The sequence below is a fragment of the Anomaloglossus baeobatrachus genome, chromosome 4, assembly GCF_048569485.1.
Source record: "Anomaloglossus baeobatrachus isolate aAnoBae1 chromosome 4, aAnoBae1.hap1, whole genome shotgun sequence".
NCBI classification, from domain to species: domain Eukaryota; kingdom Metazoa; phylum Chordata; class Amphibia; order Anura; family Aromobatidae; genus Anomaloglossus; species Anomaloglossus baeobatrachus.
Window position 1 is genome coordinate 358630571 of NC_134356.1, and position 17864 is coordinate 358648434.

The 17864-nt window shown below is 40.7% G+C and overlaps 1 protein-coding gene across 2 annotated transcripts in view; it reads right to left on the minus strand.

The window, feature by feature from the left end:
• The window catches only part of TBC1D22A (TBC1 domain family member 22A), an 811105-nt gene that overhangs the window by 341839 nt on the left and 451402 nt on the right, over window positions 1-17864 (minus strand). For both annotated transcript variants that reach the window (XM_075342553.1, XM_075342552.1), the window contains exon 11: window positions 757-884. In XM_075342553.1, the coding sequence (XP_075198668.1) occupies window positions 757-884 (128 nt within the window). The remainder of the gene's footprint in view (window positions 1-756; window positions 885-17864) is intronic.

Sequence of the window (17864 nt, forward strand, 5' to 3'; positions counted from 1 at the left end):
GGTATTGCAAATCACGTACATCCAGACTCGGATTGGCCTACAAGGGGAAAAGGTGAATCCTCTGGTGGGCCCCTGTGCAGGAGTTGGTCACCCACCGCGTTATGTGAGTAGTAGTTGGCACAATACATTTGATTCACTGTGTACCGACAATGGCAGCATCTCATTTATTTATTAAACTGCCCAGTTTATTATATAATAAATTTGTGAATGTGGATAATGTAATATATGTACGGTATGTAGCTGAACACTGGGCCCCCAAACTCAATGTTACTGGTGGACCCTTGTCTCCCCAGTAGGATACTGCATACATTAGTGTTCCATTGTTTGGTGCTTCCTATACTCCCTTAGAACATTTCTTCCAATGCAGAACACTTCTGTACGAGGTAATATGATGGAGGTGCACGTATAGGTATTGAATAAGCACATATCAAGTGGATATATAGTATATTCTGCACAGTACTAAATCATAAGAATTTAATTCACTTTGCAACATTAGAAATATAACTTAGTTCTGCTGATTAATGTTTACAGAAAAAAAAAACTATATATACTGGATCTCTAACAAAATCCTCTGATTCAGCATGTAACAAATTAGAGATCTGTGAGCCATAACATTCTTATTTCACAATATTCCCTGGATCTGTCTATGATGGTATTGAGTTCCATAGACTGCTTCAGGTATGCATGTAAGTATCCGAAGCAGCTGCTCATACACCTGACAGTAAATCCAAGTGGTTACCTGCTGTTTGGACTCACCTGGTATGTGTCCCACAGCCTGATGGTGCACCGCAGGGGAACCTCTCTCATCAGAAGATTATTCATCCAACGGAAAGCAAATTGCAGGTATTCAACCTCATACTGATGTAAGTGTCTGTGTACTTGTTCTGAAAGCAAGAATAAAACCACTTGTTACATCTTCAGATGCTTCACATTATCGTACACTAATAATATAATCACGGTGCAAGCCACTGAGCAAATCCAGAAACAATAACATTTTTCTTATAGGAGAGTAAATATTTATGTGTAAATCGAATAAACAGGAATAAAATAAAATATATAGTCATCTTGGGCTAATAAATACATATAATATATATGCACAGTCTTTAAAAAGTAATCATGCCCTGTGAACTTTTCTACATTTCTTCACATTACGCCCAAACACTTAAATGTATTTTATGTGATATACCAAAAATAAGTAACAAATCTTTGTGAAGTAGAAAGGAAATGATACATGGTTTTTCATATGTTTAAAAAATATGAATCTAAAAATTGTATACAGCCCTCTGTAGTCTGATACCCCGAAATTAAATTCTCAGTGACACATTGCCTCCATAAGTCACCTAGTTATTAAATTGAGTTTACCTATGTGTAATTTATTATCAGTATAACTACAATTGTTCTGTGAAGGCCTCAGAGGTTGTCTTGACAACTTTAGGGGTCAAACAGCATCAGGAAAACCAAGGAACATAGCAGACAGATTAGGGATAAAGTTGTAGAGAAGAGTAAAGCAGGGTTCAATCCATCATCCAAAAAAATATGTATTATAACACAGCTGCAAACCTACAAAGGCATGGCTGTCCACCTAAACTAACATACCAAGCCAAGAGAGCTTTAATTAGAGAAGCAGCCAAAAGGCCCATGGTCACTCTGAAGGAGCTGAAGACATCCACAGGTCAGGTAAGAGAATCTGTCAACAGGACAACTATTAGTCATATTCTCCACAAATCCGGAATTAAGAAAGAGTAGCAAGAAAAATACAATTTAAAGCAAGCCATAAGAAGTTGCGTTTATAGTTTGCAAATGGCCATGTAGAGAACACAGCTAGCATGTGGAAGGTGGTCAGATAAGACAAAGTAGGTCTTTTTGGGTTAAATGCAAAACACTGTGTGGGGGAAAACTAAAACTGCACATCAACATGAAAACACCATCCCCCACAGTCAAACATGGTGATGGCAGCATCAAGCTGTGGAGTTGCTTTTCTTTTAAATCTGAAAATAAGGAGCGCTGATAGTGTAACACCAAAGTGATCAGTGGGGTATACCTAGAAAATATACACTCACCTGGATCAGTTGTGACAGTCACAACCACTAGTGCGCATGAGATAATGGCGTCTGCTGCAGCCCCACGTGGATGAGCATACAAGACAGGGTAGAGAAGGGGTTAATGCCGCGCATCAGCCGAATGAAGACGTATAATGTTGATGAAGATGAGTATTCTTTTATTTCATAGGTCTACGCGTTTCGAGGCGAACCTCTTCCTCAGGACCAATGTATCAACAACAAGTCGTTATTGTTGATACATTGGTCCTGAGGAAGAGGTTCGCCTCGAAACGCGTAGACCAATGAAATAAAAGAATACTCATCTTCATCAACATTATACGTCTTCATTCGGCTGATGCGCGGCATTAACCCCTTCTCTACCCTGTCTTGAGTTGCTTTTCTTTAGGAGGGACAGGGACACTGGTCAGAGTCGATGGGAATATGGATGGAGCTAAATACAAGGCAATCATGGAGAAAAACCTGTTAGAGGATGCAAAAGAGTTGACAATACAACTTAGGTTTATCTTCCAGCAGAACAAAACCCTAAACATACTGCTAGAACAATAATGGAATAGTTTAGATCAAAGCCCATTCATGTGTGTGAATGGACCAGCCAAAGTCAGATTTAAATCCCATTGAGAATCTGTGGGAATACTTGAGAATTGCTGTTTTCAGTTGCTCTCAATCCAATCTTACTGAGCAAGAGCTACTTTGTAAAGAAGAATGGGCAAAAATTTCAGCCTCTAGATGTGCAACGCTGGTAGAGACATACCCCAAAAGACTTGCAGCAGTTCACAGCCTATGAATATTTTTTCAAGGCACTATATATAAATACACAAACATACACATGTATATATCCTTATATTCTTATATCCTCATACACAAGACAGAAAAGCTACTGTATTTTGAGTTCTTCTGGATACAGTCATGTGCAGAGTTAATGTGTTTTACCGTGTTTCTACTGTGGAAAACCACTAAAGCACATTTGTGGTTTCTATCTGTGGATTTTCTACCCCTCATTCAAGTATATGGGTAAAATCTGCAAGTAAAATGCATTTACTGAAAGACATTGAGATGCTGCAGTTTAAAAAACGCACTTCAGTTCAATTTCTGCATTGTAAGGTTAAGTTCACACACAGCGTTTTTTCCCGCAACAAACGCACACAAACACAGCGTCCAAAAAAACACATGCAAAAAACGCATGGGTTGTTGATGCGTTTTTGCTCACTGCGTTTTTTTTATCAGTGAACAATGCCATTAAGTATTGTTGAAAAAAAAAAAAAGGTCTGATGTCATTTCCTTCTTCAATATGTTCTTCATTCTCCACTAGTGTATGCAGGAGAGCAGACAGCTGCAGAACTACAAGGCTCAGCATGCTCCATCCAGGACTGTATGCTGGAGGGAGAGGCAGGGGGAGCAGAACTACAAGGCTCAGAATACTTCATCCACTAGTGTATGCAGGAAAGCAGACTGCATTTTCAGAACTACAAGGCTCAGCATCCTCCATCCAGGACTGTATACAGGAGTTTTTTGCCCCCCAAAAAATAACGTGGGCTTCCCTATATTTTTGTATGCTAGCCAGGTACAGCAGGCAGGTACGGGCTGCCCCCAACCCCCAGCTGCCTATTTGTACCCGGCTGGGAACCAAAAATATAGGGAAGCCCTTTTTTTTTTTTTTTTTAATTATTTCATGAATTTTATGAAATAATTAAAAATAAATGAGTAGGCTTCGCCCAATTTTTGAGTCCAGCCAGGTACAACTAGGCAGCTGGGGATTGGAATCCACAGTGCAGGGTGCCCAAGCTTTCTGGGCACCCCCGCTGCGAATTGCAGCCCGCAGTCACCCCAGAAAATGGTGTTTCATAGAAGCGCCATCTTCTGGCGCTGTATCCAACTCTTCCAGCTGCCCTGATGCCGGGTGGCTCGCTGGGTAATAATGGGGTTAGGGATAGCTGTGTATTATCAGCTGGCCCTAAGCCCGAAATTCATGGTGTCACGCCAATATTAGACATGGCCACCATGAATTTCTAGCAAAGATTAAAAAAAACACAACACACAGAATTTTTTTTTTATTAGAAATAAAACACAACACAATTAGTGACTCCATCTTTATTGAAATAAAGAACCCCCCTCCTCCGCAGTAATCCTAGGTCAACGGTCCCGCGCCGTCCAATCGATCCAGATCCAATATCATCTGATCGGTTTGCTGGAAGGCAAAGCGATCAGATGATATCAGGTTCAAGGACGTGGAATCACGTCACATATCAGCTGATTGTATAAAAGCCGTTTATACAATCAGCTGATACATCAGTGCAAAAAAACCTGATAGCTGATAGTTTAAGCCGGCCGGGCGGTAAAAAGCCGGCCTCTCCGCGAAACTTATACAATCAGCTGATGAGTCAGGTGATCGCATCAGCTGATCAGCGGCAGGTCCTGCAGCCATCAGACGTGCCCGGGAGTCTGCACACAGCCAGAGCAGGGGTGGCGGTACCGGGAAGAGGAGTTGGGAGCGGGCATGTACCGGGAGTCTGCACACAGGTGAGTATGACATTTTTTTTTGTACTGTACACATTTGAATTCACAGCTGGTTCCACCTCCCGTCCGGACATGGCGCCGCACGGGAGCGGACATGGCGCCGCACGGGAGGTGGAAGCAGTGGTGGCGGTACCGGGAGGATTCACGCTTCTGTGTTTACCAACAGAAGGAATCCTTTTCCTGTACATGTCACTTTACTACCCATCCCTTGCGTTTATAGCTGCGTTTTTAGTCATAGAAACGTGCTAAAATGCAGCTATAGTTGCAATTTGCGTTTTTCATTGCGTTTTTGAACATCTCATTGAACTCAATGTGTGGAAAACGCATTGAAAAACGCAAAAATAATTGACATACTGCGTTTTTGTGGGCACCACAAAAACACAGTTAAAAAAAAAACGCTTTGTGCAGACAGCAAAAATGAAAACTCAGACTTTGCTGGGGAAGCAAAGTCATGCAGTTTTCTGAACAAAAATGCACCCGAAAAACGCGCAAAAAACGCACTGTGCGCACATACCCTAAAAGAGCACAGTGAGCAGGAGATTAGAAAAAATCTCATCCACTATTCAGGAACTGTAATACGCAGCCTAGAACTTGCATTACCAACAGACATGTTAGTAAGGATAAATCCTAAAAATGGTACCAAATAACAAACCTTGCCAGAATATCTTTACAGAAGGAAGCAAACGTGATGTGGAAGCTGCAGTGACTGTAATATATTAGTACCAAAAATGGAGCAGCACACTGCCTGATAAACTATGTTCCCAGATTACGCCTTGTTGTGGCTGGTGGGTAACTGTAAATTGGCCAATTTGTACACTAAGAACATTCATTTTACAAGTATAGACTAAAAAGCACACTGTGTTGCTGACTTTTTCTGTATGTACATATTGCACTTACTGCAGCATGCACCAGTTCACAATTGCTTCATTTCTGCCAGGAGGAGCTTTCCAGTTCTTGTAGAATACATATAGGAACTTAAACATAACAAAAGAACTATAGCGCTCACATGTGATATGAGGAGGGTAAATGTAAATTGAAGTTTAAGTGATAGATGGGGACAACTTACTTGATGTAGATGATGAAAGTAGATGCAGATGACAGAAGACACAAATCTTCAATTGAACAGCATGGGGTGCTGTTAAGGTGGCGTGTCGCGTGGATGGCTGTATTGCAGAGTCTCACCTGCTTCTTCCTAATGGGTGCAGGGACTGGCGGTGTTCTCTCCACGGAGTCATCGCTTACACCGTGAAACCCGACCGCAGAACACCACCAGTCCCTGCACCCATTAGGAAGAAGCAGGTGAGGCTCTGCAATACAGCCATGCACGCGACACGCCACCTAAACAGCACCCCATGCTGTTCAATTGAATATTTGCGTCTTCTATCATCTGCATCTACTTTCATCACCTACATCAAGTAAGGGGTGCGTCACACACAGCGAGATCGCTACTGAGATCGCTGCTGAGTCACGGTTTTTGTGACCTCATTAGCGATCTCGCTGTGTGTGACACTGAGCAGCGATCTGGCCCCTGCTGTGAGATCGCTGCTCGTTACACACAGCCCTGGTTCATTTTTTTATTGTTGCTCTCCCGCTGATAAGCACACATCGCTGTGTGTGACAGTGAGAGAGCAACAATCCTGAATGTCCAGGGAGCAGGAGCCGGCGTCTGACAGCCTGCGGTAAGCTGTAACCAAGGTAAACATCGGGTAACCAAGGTGGTTACCCGATATTTACCTTCGTTACCAGCCTCCGCAGCTCTCACGCTGCCAGTCCCGGCTCCTGCTCCCTGCACACACAGCTAAGCGGTGTGCGCTGGTAACTAATGTAAACATCGGGTAACCATACCCGATGTTTACCTTAGTTACCAGTGTCCTCAGCTTCCAGACGCCGGCTCCGTGCAAGCGCAGCGTCGCTTGCACGTCGCTGCTGGCTGGGGGCTGGTCACTGGTCGCTGGTGAGATCTGCCTGTTTGACAGCTCACCAGCGACCATGTAGCGATGCAGCAGCGATCCTGACCAGGTCAGATCGCTGGTCGGATCGCTGCTGCATCGCTAAAGTGTGAAGGCACCCTAAGTTGTCCCCATCTATCACTTAAACTTCAATTTACATTTACCCTCCTCATATCACATGTGAGCGCTATAGTTCTTTTGTTATGTTTATTTTCCTTCTACTCACTCTCACACAGAGTGTTTACACTATCAGCAGCTCCAAAGCTGACTTGAGCCCATACTTGAAGTACGGCTCCAGTCACTGTCAGCCTATAACTTATCCTACTCTGCAGCATTCACTGTTTGTCCACTGCCCCTGAGCGCTAGTATCTCTTGTTTCATCAGTCTACATATAGGAACTGCCATCATATTTGGCTGAGAACTCCTCACATCAGTCTGACACAGTTTTTAGTTAGAGCAAGATCCTAACCTTTAAATTTGTAGGCTTTGGCTCAGGAGAGGTAAGACTAATGTCATGTTCATACATGCATGTGTCACTGTCCGACAGTGAAGCACGAACTGTCAGTGTTACTCCATATATGATGTCCAGACGTCCGCAGACAGTCCATGCATCACAGTCCGTACTCAGACTGTGACACATGTATTTGTGACTTTGGCATTATATTTTAGTCAGTTATCTGTAGAAATGAGCGAACCTGAAGTTCGGTGTTCGGTACAAACTCAAACCTTTCTAAGCAAACAAAGTTTGGTTTCGGAGTTTGGGTGCTTTAGGAATGCAAACCACTCACGCAAGCATTGCTGTGCTCGACTATATTCGGTGCTCGGTCCAGTGTGAGCCACTTGCAATGTTTGATCAGCTCACACTGGGGGTAACAACAGAATGAACAGTTGTAGTATGCACCAAAACAAAAGAAATTGGAAAAAACCTACCCTTCCTCAATCGGAAGTGATCTATTTATGGCTGGCTGCATGTGGGTGGAGACCTAAAATGCCCAATTTGTGACAGTTACCAGATCTTTCAGTGCAGCTCCAGTGTCAGGCGTTCTCATCAGACAGTTTCCGCACTGACTCTTTACATATCCTGATAAGGAAAAAAAATTGATATTCTGTTGCCTGGATAAAGTTTCACATTTTAGTGTAGTTCCTTATATATAAATGAAAATTACAACCCAACCGCAGATCTCTTACATGATGGACAACACAGTCCAATTCTGCAGAGGCATTTGACAGTACAAATACTATTCATTAACAGAGCCTCTGACACACGTGAATATAACCTAATATGCTTTCTAATAATAATCTCAAATAAGAGAAATAGTTGCACGTGAAAACAGTGAAAGTCTGTTCTAAAAAAGGTATTTGTTCCTCACTTGACACAAATAATTGTTAGTAAAAAAGAAACTTCTCTCACAAAAGAGAAACTTGAGTACTAGTGTATGTGACTAGAGATAAGCGGACCCGTCAAAGACCCGTGGAAGTTTAGTTCAGTTTGGCGAGTTCAACCAAACTTTAAATTAAGATTGTTTTGGGACCTGAACTTGACCTGAACCCCAATGGAAATCACTAATTGGGTAGCTCGGGTCTCTGACCACATGCAGCCAGCCATAAACAGATTACTTGTGAGGATGGGTGGGAGGAGTTTCTAAATTTTTTTGTTTGGTGCACACTACAATTGAGTGTGCTGTTGTTACCCCCAGTGCGAGCCATTCAAACTCTGCAAGCGACTTGCACTGGGCTGAGCACCAAGTGTAATCGAGCACAGCGATGCGCGAGTAATGTTCATACATAAAGTCCCTAAATTCCAAATCCGAACTCTGTTTTTTGTGTAGTCTGTGTTTGGTACAAACATTGAAGCCTGGATATGCTCATCTCTATATGTAATCATTCTAGTGACCTTCTGGTTCACAAATGGCAAGCTCCTTCTCTTCCCAATGTATATGACATACATTGCACATAAAGCCCCTAGATTCACCAATCTGCAGTAGGAATCATGGGAGTAACTAACCTAAGAACTGCTGCAATGTAGTGGGGCACAAGCTTATGGGCATCTTAATCTGAAAGAATGTTTTAACTACTTCTCGACCACCCATAGACTTTAGACGTTCGTGCAGTCACGTTCCGAAATATCACAGCATTTTAGAATATTTGAACGTCATTGTGCAGGTGTGGAGGCAGAGTCCCAGCTGAACCTCTGGAATGACAGCGGCACTGGAGGGTATATAGGTGATATATAGGAATTAAGAAAGAGTTCTCAGAGTATGGACAACAACTGTAGGAGGGACAAGCTACTGCCAAAGAAATCTTGCTATGGTATTCTACTCTCTCCCCACTGAAAACAACACAGGAACACTGAGCCAAACCAAGTGCTCATGTGTATGGTATGGGGGAATTGAGGAGAAAGCGGTCTGCATAATGAATGGTAGACAGTTATCTCATGTCTATGGGCAACTTTATTTTGTGAACACGGTGCTAATGGAACTGTGCAAATGACGTATACAGCTTTGAAGATAAGTTCTCTCTCAAGACTTACAGATTACTCCTACTTTGAAACATATAAAGATAGTCATAATGATATCTGATAATTGGATTTACATATCATGACTCTAACTGCAAGCTTTAATAAGCCCTGTAAGTATCTGAGAGTCACTAGCATTTAAACAATGATGAATAATGGCTCAATAAATTATGAGCATTGCTCGCCAGTTATATTGATCAAGAAAAGCAATGGCAAAAGCTGAATGAATCCATTCTTCCTTCTTATAAGTAATTGTGAGCAGATGCACTTTCGCAGATAAAGGTAATTTGGTTAGCAATAATTCTAAATTTAAATTTTCCAACTCACTAGAAATAAGCATTTGCACATAATGAATGAACAGGCAAATGTAATTATTGTCATCTATCAACCAAAAAATATTTTTTCATAAAATACTTATGCAGCAGTTTATGATAATAACATTATACAAGAGTGAAAGGAAATGATAGCTCTAATATAAAAATGTATAAGGCTTAAGCAAGAGCCGTTAAACACATTTCTCAGCACTTTTAACATTTCACAGTCATATTTTCCCTCCATAACAAGACACTAAGTTTCCTTAGAGATAAATTATGCAAACCAATGCTGTTAAGAAGACTAATTAGAACTGTATATCAAGCAGGGCGATTACATAAGTAGGATGACTATTTGTAACTGTTCCATGTGTCTCAGAAAGATAGGATGGCTAACATACTGCTCTTATAAAGAGCAACTTGATACATAAAGGGTTATCTACAATAAAACAGGAAAAAACCCCCCCAAAACATTTATCACACATTAACAGAACACATATTACATGTCTGAATGGTGGGGAACACAACAATGAGAAGAATAGGGGTCCTGGACCACAGTGAGGAGAGCTTTGAATAGAATGGTGGTCATACATGAGCCTTGTTGCTTCATTCAACCTCCTCACCTCCTGTGATGATCAAAAATGCTCTCAGCCAACATACTTTAATCTTTGTGTACTAGTAACAAGTACTTTGCATGGATAACCATTAAACACAAAGGTACGTATGTATTAAAAGTAACATTTCATTGTTTCATAGCTCTTAATGTTGGAGGTTGACATCTAGTTATCAAGTTTAACCCATAACCTAACACTGTGATCCAGAGGAATGTAAAAACCTAACAAGGCAGTTGCTAATTGACCCAAATTCTTCCCAACGCCACATACGGCAATAAGGCTAGTTTTCTAGATCAACGCCCTATCACAGAATCTAGTACTCACAAACTAATATTTATTAAAGAAAGGCTTCCATGCTCTCCTTCAATCAATTATTACAATATTATGTAGCAAAATGTTCCATAATCTCACTGCTTTTACAGTAAAGAATCACGATTGTGATTAGGATTAAACAGTCTTTTCACTAGACCTAGAGCAGGGGTCCCCAATTTGTAGCTCGAGAGCCACATGTGGCTCATGAACCCATGGTGTGTAGCACAAGGCTGTCTTCCAGCTTGGTGTATAAGCAACAGGGCTAGCAAATAGCTGAAAGAGCTGACCTGTGACTTTTGGAAGTAGCCAAACACAGAAGAGCAAATCTAAGTGAGGGTAAGTTGGAAACCTCTGGATATTGGTGTACTGCCTTGGTGTGATATCTGTTGAAGAGCTGTCATTACTCCAAAAAGACATACAGATAGGGACTCTAGATTGTGAGCCCCAATAGGGACAGTGTTGCCAATATATGTAAAGTGCTGTGGAATTAATAGCGCTATAGAAATGAATAAATATTATATTATCATTATTCCGTTATTGGGAGCTTTGGGTGTTTCCACTGTGAGTGGGCGGGAGCTAGATGTGGCTTGCTTCTCTCAGAGCTGAATGTGCCTCATGACCCATTTCAGAGATTAGTATGGCTATCAAGTTCAGAAACGTTGGGGATCTCTGATGTAGACTATGCCTCTCATTGTTGCAGGCCTAAGTGCAAAACAATCTTTGTACGATCCGTTCATGTATTTGTACATTGTAATAAGATCGCCCCTAAGCCTTCATTTTTGCAAATTCAAGAACCTCAAATTTGATAACCTGTATTGCAGCTCACCCATTCCCTTAACCCCTTCACGACTTTTGAAGCACACTTATAACCAATAATATTAAAAATGGGGTGCACTAAACTTGCTAAAGAATATATATGTATATATAGACCCGAGGGTGCCACACCATGCAGAGAATGTGTAATTAGAAGAATTTTGAAGAAAAGGGCTCTGCATATAAGGATGTTGTGGTGTGTATAGATTATGTATACTTAAGACTAATGTGTCTCTGTATCATGTCTTAATATGAATTGTATTGCATGCTATTTATCAGATGATATCATTGTAGACCATTTGTTACTAGGTGAACTTTATTTTGTTGAAGCTTCTTTATATTAGAATAATTTGCTATACTGAGTGTCAGCTTTTTTGTGTGTTGTTTTCCTTTAATGATTTTAATATGTCTATAGTTTATATTTAATAAAATTGTAATATTTTAGATATATCTGGTGTGCACATCCTCATATGCAGAGCCCTTTTCTTCAAACTTCTTTTGAAGCACACTTATGTCATGGTTGGGAAGGGGTTACCGCAAGATGACGTAAATGTATGTTATATGTATGTATGTTGTATGTATAAGGGCACAGGAACGGTCCTTGTGCCGGTGCTGCCCCCATCTGTTTAACCCCTTAAAAGTGCGTTCAAGAGCGTTCACAGCATTTAGGAGGTAGGGAGAGGGAGTTCGTTCCTTCTCCCACACGGTTGGGGCCCCCACGATGCAATCACATGGGCCGATCGTTGCCATGGCAAACTGAGGTTAACATAACAACCTATTAGTCAGCCATGCCATCTACAGTGAGACTATTGAACCATGCCAAGAGCATGGTCTAAGAGGGTTCTGTCAGTGTCACACTGACAGGTATAATGTATCACAGTGCTTGTGGATTACAACATATTATACCAGTAAAAAATAAAAATTAATTTTGGATATAGGGACTGAAGAAAAAAAAAAGAATAAATTGTAAAAATATTTTATAGAAATCAGAAAAAAAGAACAAAAAAATTAAAAACTATTATACTAATAATCCGTATATTTAAGTAAAAAAAGCAAAAAAAAAAGTACACGTATTTGGTATCACCACATCCACAACAAACCAGTCTATAAAACTGTCACACTAGTTAATTGCTTCAATGAACACTGTAAAAATTACAAATGTAGCAAAAAAAGTAATTTTTCCTCATACTGATGACACAAAGGTGGAATAAAACGCAATAAAAAATTAATATTTAAATAAAAATTGTATAGCTGAAAAAAATCAACATCCCACAAAAACAAACAGCCATACAGCACCACTGATTAGCAGCTAATTTGCTTCCAATTATTTACTAAAATCTAATACATATAGCTTCAGATCTATTTTCAAGAATTGTTCAGTATCCCAACATAACCACTCTGATAATTAACGAGCGTACTCACCCTTTCATAGACATGTAGCAGATGTCATCAATTCTATTATTATCTTACTAACTGATTTATCACTGAAAACATCTCATCACATTAGATATTAGAATTCAGCATATATACCACCAGGCACAGCAGCAGATGTTAACTTAATTTTTTAGTACTTGCTTTAAATTTGTCACCATTACTCACTGCTCGGCTTCTTTGGTGGGGCAAAGGACACGGTAGTCCACTCCACATATATTTCAAGTAATGCCTTGTTCTTGTGAACCATATACAGGTTATGCATTTCAATGCCCTTTGAAGCCTTATCCATAGCTTAGTATATTTCACTGGGAAAAAATAATTGTCTTGATTTATGACTACCTTGTACTTAATTATTTGCATGCTATACCCTCCAATATGACTTTCTTTGTAAAATAAATAATGATGTCAAAGCATGTGTAAGTCTCTTAGGTGCTCTTAAATGTTAATTATGTCTCCCTTTCAACACCTCTTTCCTAGTTAGTGTATTCCAAAGTACTTGAATCACTCTCACACTCAAGAGGACAAATCATTCTTCCTTTGTATGCATTGTCATGAGCGGCACCGCATGACGTCCTTCATGTAGCTTTTAACCTCCACTGTTGTCAAAATCCTGGAAATCTTCAGCAAAGTAAATATCATTTCATTAAGACCATGTGTTGAAGCAGAAAATATAGATCTATATTTTTCAGAAATAAATTGACAAACTAATTAGAAATGTGTGAATTATTTGCGTCAATTTTGCCATATCGCCTTAGAAATAATTCACGACTGCTGAGTTTGCAAATAATTCTTGTGGGAAAAAAAAGGCAGAAGGAAATGGTTGCTGGATAGGACCACAAAAGTGGCCCCATAATGAATGGAGTGGTAGGTAGTGTGCATGATCGACTACTACTCCATTTATACAGAGCTGTTCGGAGGCCCATTTCTCAGAATCGATAGGTCGCAACCCCAGCAATCGGGAAATTATCCACTTTCTTACTTGAGAATAACCCTTTAAAGGGAACCTGTCAGGTGCAAAATGCACCCAGACCCACGAGCAGTTCTGGGTGCATATTGCTAATCCCTGCCTAACTGTCCCTGAATTTAATAGCACAGATAAAGAGATCTTTAGAAAAAGTATTTCTAAAGATCCTTTATGATTTGCTAATGAGCACATGGACTAGTCACAAGGGCGTTCGTTCCTTCGCTCATTCTGCCCTCTTAGGATGTTAGCATATCCACAGGACCGTGCTAACATGCTATTCAATACCCATTACCTAGTGTCATTAGTGGTGACTTGTGTACCGGTGTCTGTTGTCACTGCGGTTCAGACGCCGGGCAGCGCACATGATCAAAAGTCCCAGCACTTACGATGCAGGGATTTCTGATAATGCACACTACCCGGCATCTGAAGCGGTGCAAACGGACACAATTACATGCGTCACCACTGATGACGCTAGGCAATGGACATTGAACCAAATGATAGCACGCCACTGCGCTAAGAGGGTGGAATGAGCACAGGAACTAACGCCCTCGTAACTAGTCCCTGGCCTCATTAGCATATCATAAAGGATCTTTAGAAATACTTTTTCTGAAGAGCTCTTTATCTATGCTACTAGATGTTGGGACAGTTAGACAGGCATTAGCATTATGCATCCAGAACTGCTCATGGTTCTGGGTGCATATTGCACCTGACAGGTTCCCTTTAAGGATAATTTAATGGTAAAACCATCTGTTAAGGTATTTCTTGTCAGATGCCTGCAAGGGCAATTCAGTGCATAATTGTGAAATGCATAAGGTTGCAATAAAGGATATCATTATGGGGACAGTTCATACCATAGAAAAAGCTGCTAAGATATTTGTGTTTTGTACTTTACCCTATGGAATCTGAAGTAAAAGAAAATTTACGTGACTGTACAAATCTATGAGACAGTAATGCCCCATAAATAAACAAAATGGGACGTTACTGTCAAATGGGACCAAGTTTGATGAGAATTAAGGTACCGTCACACATAACGAGAACGCTAGCGAGATCGCTGCTGAGTCACGGTTTCTGTGACGCAATAGCGATCCCGTTAGCGATCTCGTTATGTGTGACACCTACCAAGGATCAGGCCCCTGCTGTGAGATCTCTAGTCATTGCCGAATGGTCCAGGCCATTTTCTTCAAAGGCGATGTCCTGCTGGGCAGGACACATCGCTGTGTTTGACACTGTGTGACAGGGTCACAGTGACTGCTGAGATCGTTATACAGGTCGCTACTGCGACCTGTATTGTTCCTGCATCGCTGGTAAGATCTGACTGTGTGACATCTCACCTGCGACCTCCCAGCGACTTACCAGCGATCCCTATCAGGTCGCATCGTATTCGGGATCGCTGGTAAGTCATTGTGTGTGACTGGGCCTTTAGCCTAATGTCCGGGAAATTAACAGATTCTGATTTGGTGTACCTCAAAAGGACATTCCCATCTAAAAATGAAAGTCCATATAACTATGATAGTACAGTTAGGTCCAGAAATATTTGGACAGTGACACAAGTTTTGTTATTTTAGCTGTTTACAAAAACATGTTCAGAAATACAATTATATATATAATATGGGCTGAAAGTGCACACTCCCAGCTGCAATATGAGAGTTTTCACATCCAAATCGGAGAAAGGGTTTAGGAATCATAGCTCTGTAATGCATAGCCTCCTCGTTTTCAAGGGACCAAAAGTAATTGGACAAGGGACTCTAAGGGCTGCAATTAACTCTGAAGGTGTCTCCCTCGTTAACCTGTAATCAATGAAGTAGTTAAAAGGTCTGGGGTTGATTACAGGTGTGTGGTTTTGCATTTGGAAGCTGTTGCTGTGACCAGACAACATACGGTCTAAGGAACTCTCAATTGAGGTGAAGCAGAACATCCTGAGGCTGAAAAAAAAGAAAAAAAATCCATCAGAGAGATAGCAGACATGCTTGGAGTAGCAAAATCAACAGTCGGGTACATTCTGAGAAAAAAGGAATTGACTGGTGAGCTTGGGAACTCAAAAAGGCCTGGGCGTCCATGGATGACAACAGTGGTGGATGATCGCCGCATACTTTCTTTGGTGAAGAAGAACCCGTTCACAACATCAACTGAAGTCCAGAACACTCTCAGTGAAGTAGGTGTATCTGTCTCTAAGTCAACAGTAAAGAGAAGACTCCATGAAAGTAAATACAAAGGGTTCACATCTAGATGCAAACCATTCATCAATTCCAAAAATAGACAGGCCAGAGTTAAATTTGCTGAAAAACACCTCATGAAGCCAGCTCAGTTCTGGAAAAGTATTCTATGGACAGATGAGACAAAGATCAACCTGTACCAGAATGATGGGAAGAAAAAAGTTTGGACAAGAAAAGGAACAGCACATGATCCAAGGCACACCACATCCTCTGTAAAACATGGTGGAGGCAACGTGATGGCATGGGCATGCATGGCTTTCAATGGCACTGGGTCACTTGTGTTTATTGATGACATAACAGCAGACAAGAGTAGCCGGATGAATTCTGAAGTGTACCGGGATATACTTTCAGCCCAGATTCAGCCAAATGCTGCAAAGTTGATCGGACGGCACTTCATAGTACAGATGGACAATGACCCCAAGCATACAGCCAAAGCTACCCAGGAGTTCATGAGTGCAAAAAAGTGGAACATTCTGCAATGGCCAAGTCAATCACCAGATCTTAACCCAATTGAGCATGCATTTCACTTGCTCAAATCAAGACTTAAGACGGAAAGACCCACAAACAAGCAAGACCTGAATGCTGCGGCTGTAAAGGCCTGGCAAAGCATTAAGAAGGAGGAAACCCAGCGTTTGGTGATGTCCATGGGTTCCAGACTTAAGGCAGTGATTGCCTCCAAAGGATTCGCAACAAAATATTGAAAATAAAAATATTTTGTTTGGATTTGGTTTATTTATCCAATTACTTTTGACCTCCTAAAATGTGGAGTGTTTGTAAAGAAATGTGTACAATTCCTACAATTTCTATCAGATATTTTTGTTCAAACCTTCAAATTAAACGTTACAATCTGCACTTGAATTCTGTTGTAGAGGTTTCATTTCAAATCCAATGTGGTGGCATGCAGAGCCCAACTCGCGAAAATTGTGTCACTGTCCAAATATTTCTGGACCTAACTGTATGTTATGTGTGTTGGGGATCTGACCTTTGAGATTTCTGTCTATCAGTATAATGAAGGGGCTGAGGTTTCTTCTTGTCTTGGCAAACACTACTGTATTTATGATGAAACCAGGATGAGAAAAACACATAATTTACAGACATTGCACTGTAAAGCCATTGATAAGGGTTTTTTCTCCTAATTTATTTCAGCCAGAAACTTGTTATTACATCTGAATAAATAGCTGTCTTTTTTTTGCCATGCAGGCGGTTTGAGATGTGCAAGTATTAATTCCTAAGTAATGTGATTACTGAGGCTTCTGACTTATAGAAATGAAATGCTAACACACCGGGATTACTGAGTATCATTCCTTTATTGATTTCTATTAAATATGTAGTGTACAAAGGGTCTTAATCAACGGGTGTTTATAAAGTTATAGGATAATACATGAGGAGAAAAACAAAAGCACACGGGGCATCCAGCTGGAAACACAGCATTACCATTCAGAGGTGCTCCTGAACATGAGGATCACTGCAGTAAAGCCAGAAATCTAGCACTAAAATACAAATTACTGGTAACATAAATTTTAAAACAAAATAGTTCATTTCCATTTTTGCAGAGCAATAAACTGATATAATGAAGATCATTTTTCAAAAATATTCAGGGGGCGTAAAACAATTTGGGAGAACTGTCAAAAAAGCTCAAAGTTTTCCAGCATATTTAATGCACAATATTTTGCACGTCTTAAATTTTAATAGTTGGCCAAAACAGATTAAAAGATAACAAATATGCCACTCAGTGCTAGGGAGGTTTCCCTAATATAACTGGAAGGAAAGGGTAAAATCCACGCTGCCAATGGAGGAGATCAGGATGGATGAATAAAGTAGTTAAGTCTACGCGTTTCCAAGGATGAGGCTGCTTCTTCAGGACACAAAACTACACTTGTGTCTCTTCCAGTCATATTCTCAGGGAGGTTTCCCGGCAAAGTTATGTAGCAGTGGGAAGTGCTAATTGGGAAGCAGTTGAGGTAAGAGTTATGCCAGCATGTGCTAACCATTCACAATAGACTACAAGAAGGTAGTCCGTAAACTCATTTTCTCTTTGCCGCCGTATTGGTAAATTGGGTAGACTCCACCTTGAGTGGGTGAAACAGATTATAGGTATGGACATAGATTACAACCATTTCCCTTCCTACATAAACCTTATACAAATTATACCTAACCTTTGTGGA